The sequence below is a fragment of the Triticum dicoccoides genome, chromosome 4B (genome assembly GCF_002162155.2).
Source record: "Triticum dicoccoides isolate Atlit2015 ecotype Zavitan chromosome 4B, WEW_v2.0, whole genome shotgun sequence".
Classification (NCBI taxonomy): domain Eukaryota; kingdom Viridiplantae; phylum Streptophyta; class Magnoliopsida; order Poales; family Poaceae; genus Triticum; species Triticum dicoccoides.
In genome coordinates, this window is record NC_041387.1 from 673833048 (window position 1) to 673838121 (window position 5074).

The 5074-nt window shown below is 41.4% G+C and overlaps 1 protein-coding gene across 2 annotated transcripts in view; it reads left to right on the forward strand.

Moving 5' to 3' along the window:
* Positions 1 to 2320: 2320 nt before the first annotated feature.
* LOC119294305 overlaps positions 2321 to 5074 on the forward strand; it is a 5631-nt gene continuing 2877 nt past the window's right edge. Inside the window, exons 1-3 of one of the 2 annotated variants that reach the window (XM_037572517.1) lie at positions 2321 to 2394; positions 2507 to 2596; positions 4207 to 4823. In XM_037572517.1, the coding sequence (XP_037428414.1) occupies positions 2353 to 2394; positions 2507 to 2596; positions 4207 to 4823 (749 nt within the window). In that variant the 5' untranslated portion in view covers positions 2321 to 2352. Of the gene's footprint in view, positions 2404 to 2506; positions 2597 to 4206; positions 4824 to 5074 lie in introns of both variants that reach the window. The other variant, XM_037572516.1, reaches the window with a different exon arrangement.

Consider the following 5074-nt stretch of genomic DNA (forward strand, 5'->3'; position numbering starts at 1 on the left):
CACGTTCTCGCGGAAAAAAAACTCGTTTTTCACGCAAAAATATGTCTTTTTCGATTTTTTTTCCAAAAGCTAAGGAAGACAAGTGGAAAACCGAAACGTTAAGAAACCCTGGAAAAAAACTGTTTAAAAAGTCGAAATCGCGTGCGAAAAAATAATAAAAAATCCGAAGGGAGCGTCCAGAGCGCGACACATGCCAGGCGGCTGAGAGCGCGCCAAATGACGCTGGTCGTTGTAAGGCTTCCGAAGGAGCGTTCGTCAACCTTTTTTTAAGACCTTTCTTCAAATTAGGGGAATGGCCCATCCACATAATATAGGAGCAGGGAGCCCACTGAAAAAGATTTTTGGTTTGAAAAATAAGCCCACAGTGGAGTTGACCTAACCCCACTCCACTGCCTCCCGTCAAGTCAAAAGAAGAAACCCCACTCCACACTCCTCCGCCTCCCGAATTCGACCTCCCCCAGAAAAACCGTGCCTCTGGCGGAAGAAAAAAAAATAGAAAACGTTTTTTTTTTCATTTCCGAGTGGCATAGCCGTGCCTCTCGCGAAAGTAAAATCATGCCTCTTGCAGAAGCAAAAAAAGAAAACGCGATTTTTCGCACAAAAATATTTGTTTTTCGAATTGTTTTTCCAAAAGCTAAGAAAGACTAGTGAAAAACCGAAACGTCAAGAAACCCCGGAAAAAATGTTTCAAAAGTTGAAATCGCGTGCGGAAAAATAAAAAAAATCCGGAGGGAGTGCCCAGAGCACGGCACGTGGCGGGCGGCTGAGAGCGCGTCAAATGACGCTGATCGTTGTGAGGCTCCCGCAGGAGTGCTCGTGAACCATTTTTTTAGAATTCCTTTCTTCAATTTAGGGGAATGGCCCATCCACATAATATAGGAGCAGGGAGCCCATTGAAAAGGATTTTTCGTCTGAAAAATAAGCCCACAGTGGAGTTGACCTAACCCCACTCCACTGCCTCCCGTCAAGTGAAAAGAAGAAACCCCACTCCACACTCCTCCGCCTCCCGAATTCGACCTCCCCCAGAAAAACCTCGTCCGTTACTCCTCCGCCTCCCTCCAATGTCGTCCCCGCCGCCCGCGCCTGGAAGGGAGGAGATCGCCGGCGCCAAGGCGTCGCGTCCGCTCGCTGCGGACATCACCGGCGCAGGGGGAAACGCCGGAGGTGTCGTCGAGGCAAGCCAAGCAGCGTCCGGCGGTAAGGCCAAGGCGACGCCGTCGCCGGCGACTATCTGCCCTTGCTGCACGGAGCCCTGGACTAGCGACGGCCCTCATCGCATGTGGTGAGCGCACGAGGGCCTCCACCCCCACGGTCCTAGTGCAATTCCGCTGCTGCTTCTTTTTTGCAGCGGACAATTTCCGGCCGTGATGTTGCGTCTGTGTATTGCGGCCTAGGGTTTCTAGGTTTTTCTGCAGGGGATATGGTCTTCCTTATACCATCACGCTGGATTCCTTTTGGATTTGGGAGTATCAGCACAGTATCGTCTGTGTTTTGCACTCGCTAATTAGGTACCGAAGAAGATCAGATACGGCATGAGATCTGATTTTCTGAGGTCCATACACTGCTGCTAATTAGATACTGAAGAGGATTGCATCTTCTTTTTACAGTTCACTGTGTGCAATGCTATTCTTGGGCGAAAAGTTGCTCTGATGGTGGAGTTCTTTCCATTCTATGCATGAAATTTATTTAGCAGGCTATAGCGCCGCAATAGTCTTTTAGACGAGATTTCACTACAGTGACGTAATTTCGACGGCTATTCCAGCAACGACCGCAAAAGGGCTGATAACCTCCGCTAAATCCATAGCAGTCCGAGAAGCTTAGCGCTGCTATTTGAAATTTTGCTTGCCAAAGTGCCAGAAAAGAAACCGCGCCATTTTCCATCACGCGGCAGCCCAATACCTGATCAGTAAACCATCGTTTAAAAACCCTAGCCCTAGCCAGTCCACTCCCTCGGACCATCAATTAATCTGGTGTCTTAGATGGCTTCTTCGTCGCAAGGTGCTATTTGCAACGAGGCCTCTAATCAGACTCTGCCCTTCACTGAACACCACACCACAATAAATATTTATGAGTTTGTGGATCTAGGTTTCATCTGAAAATTCTTTGTTTATGGTCCATATATTTATTTATATTTTCAAAATCCATTAAATGTTTTAGCATCCTTTATAGCATATTAGTTTCTATTTTTCATAATGCACTCTTGCTACACATATTAGATGCACTCATGCTACGTACATATGCATGGCTTGTATTCTAACTATGAGACTAGTGACACTTTTGGATCACTAATCATAACATCTATCTCTTAAATGCAGTTGCATTCCTTGTGGGCATGTGTATGGCAGATCTTGTATGGAGACGTTGCTGCGTCGTTCTGGCCAGAATAGTGCCAAGGTACCACGAGTGAGTCTGCATATACTCAGTGAACAGATTATATTAAAGATGTATATCAAATATCTGAATGGAAATTCTCAACTTATCCATGACTGTTGATATTTCTAACCAGTGCCCGCAGTGTGGCAAACAATTCGAGGAGAAGCTTATTATCAACCTCTATGCACCAGAAAACATGTTGGAGGGTTGCTGCAGTGCTGAGGTTCTATTTCTTTCATCCGATGTACATCTATAGATGTGTCGAGTTTGTCTTTAAGGACATCCACTTTAGATGTAGGATGTTGGTTTATGTTGATTTATATATATGGTGATATTTTTCTTACATTTTATGAGATAACTGGACCTTTTCGTTCAATTCTCTAAGCAACAATAGTATCTTTTCATATTCAACACCCACTAATAGCGAAAAATCATAGAATTAAGATACCGGGAATGGAAACAAATAATTCACTAGAATCAATAGCATCCATTTCGCCCTATTTCGCTCTCACAATTTGGGTCTTGCATGAGTACAATTTAGCAACAAAATGATACCTCATTCCAATTTATACCTTTACATATTAAATAAACACAGATATTTGGTACTTTGAAAGTTTCTATTAATTTTAGAATTTGCTGGTTAATTCAATATCTGACGTATTTAGCAATTTAATCTGAATATTTAGATAATATATTTCCAAAAATAAATTGAAACATTACCTATGTACTTCTGAATATGAGTTGTTTGGAATTTCTAGTTAATTATCCATGTGTAAATATCTAAAACATAATGAAAAATCACCAATTTGGACCAAGTTCAGAAGTTGACCATTAACGGCCATTAAATTTGAACAATGGCCTATCAATCAATTGCTCAGATTTAAAATTGCCTTAGCTTTAGTGTGGTAAGGTGGAGCGCTGCAAAATCTCTTAGAACCTTTTCACATTATGCGCTATTTTTTGTGGGTTTCCAATAGTAGAAACATTAGTTTTTTCTACCATCACCCTAGTTAGTCTCATTGCTGCTAAAACACGAGACGCCAAATTTTTATGTCGGTAACCCTTCTGAGAAAAACAAGGACACATGACGGGAGCCTTCATAATCTAGGGGATCAACAAGTAGTTGTCACCTCATCCCTGCCATACGGCTTAGCGTGTATCAGGTTTGAGTCGAAGAGGAAACATAATCTGCGATGGAGAAGAATCAGGCATATATACATGCCTTTTCTCATACCAACTAATTGGTTGTTGCAAAAGCAACCATTGTTGTTAAGCCTGGTGGAAAACTACTATATCTTTATTTTCCCATAGAGTTGTACCACTTGTGTCCTATTATGCTGGCCTGAAATGAGATGTCGATCTATTCATCATTAACAGTTTTTTTTTCTGTTGAATTTATATTCACTAATCAAATGACTCACTTAGGTTCATCCTTTTCATTCTGGATGTCTTCCAAAACCATCATGATATTGCATTTGAACATGTTCACCCTTACTAGTTAGTACTCCCTCTGAAAGAAATATAAGAGCGTTTAGATCACTATTTTAGTGATCTAAACACTTTTATATTTATTTATGGAGGGAGTGCATAGTAGTAATCATGTAGTAAATTACTTTATATTAGGTCCCATTGAATTGGTAACCAGAAATTGGAGAAAATGTTATAAACATATAATCAACTGTAGCAGTGTCCACCTGAAGGTTTTTATTATTATAACTAGTATCATTGTTACTCCCTCCGTTCACTTTTGTATGTCTTTTCAGACAACTCAAAATAGGTTGTGTTGATTACATCTCATAAATTCTTCTTTTGTTCAATTGACCTGAACTGCAGGAAATTAAAGCGTTTTACGAACATATATTTGTTGCAGTAAGGGCGACATGTATTGAGATTCAACAATGGTTTAGAGAACGGGTTGCTCAGATGGAGATAATAGTGAACAAAACGGTGACAATGGCTAAGGCCAACGTGGTATTAATGAAGGAGCGATTGAAGAAGATGGCTGAACAAGAAAAGATGGTGCCAAAGGATATGATAGTGTTCATGGAGCAGAATTGCCCTCAGCTGATGATTTGTGTGTCGTGCGTGTTCTCATCCTTACCAGCATCTGGTATGGAAGGCGGGGACGAGATTGCCAATGTTGAAATTATTGTCAGAGAGGGGCCATGTCCCCATGCTGTGGAAGCTAGTGAACGGGGTGGCAGAGGCAATGAGTTAAATCATACTGTATCTGGTTTGGGCGAGGAGATCGACGGCTCATACAGAGACAGTAGCTACTTTGGCGAATATAATGCGAACATCTCCAACAAAGAAGCAAATAGGATGCTGGTAAGTGCGAACATGGATGCTTCAGCTGAAGGGGGGAAATGCATTGATGTCAAGGCACCAGCACGGCCAACCTGCTCTATCTGCATGGAGCCGTGGACCTCCACGGACGAGCATCACATCTGGTGAGGAATATGGTTTCCATTGTTGGTCTTTTTGGGTACATACTACTAAACTGACGTCTTATTCCAAGATATTGTGCTGAAAGTGTGCCCCATATGTGCTAGCTCGCTGAAATAACTTCAGTTATGTCCTGCTGTGATTACTACCATCTCCATGTTGGGATTCGATATATATATATATATATATATATATATATATATATATATATATATATATATATATATATATATATATATATATATATATATATATA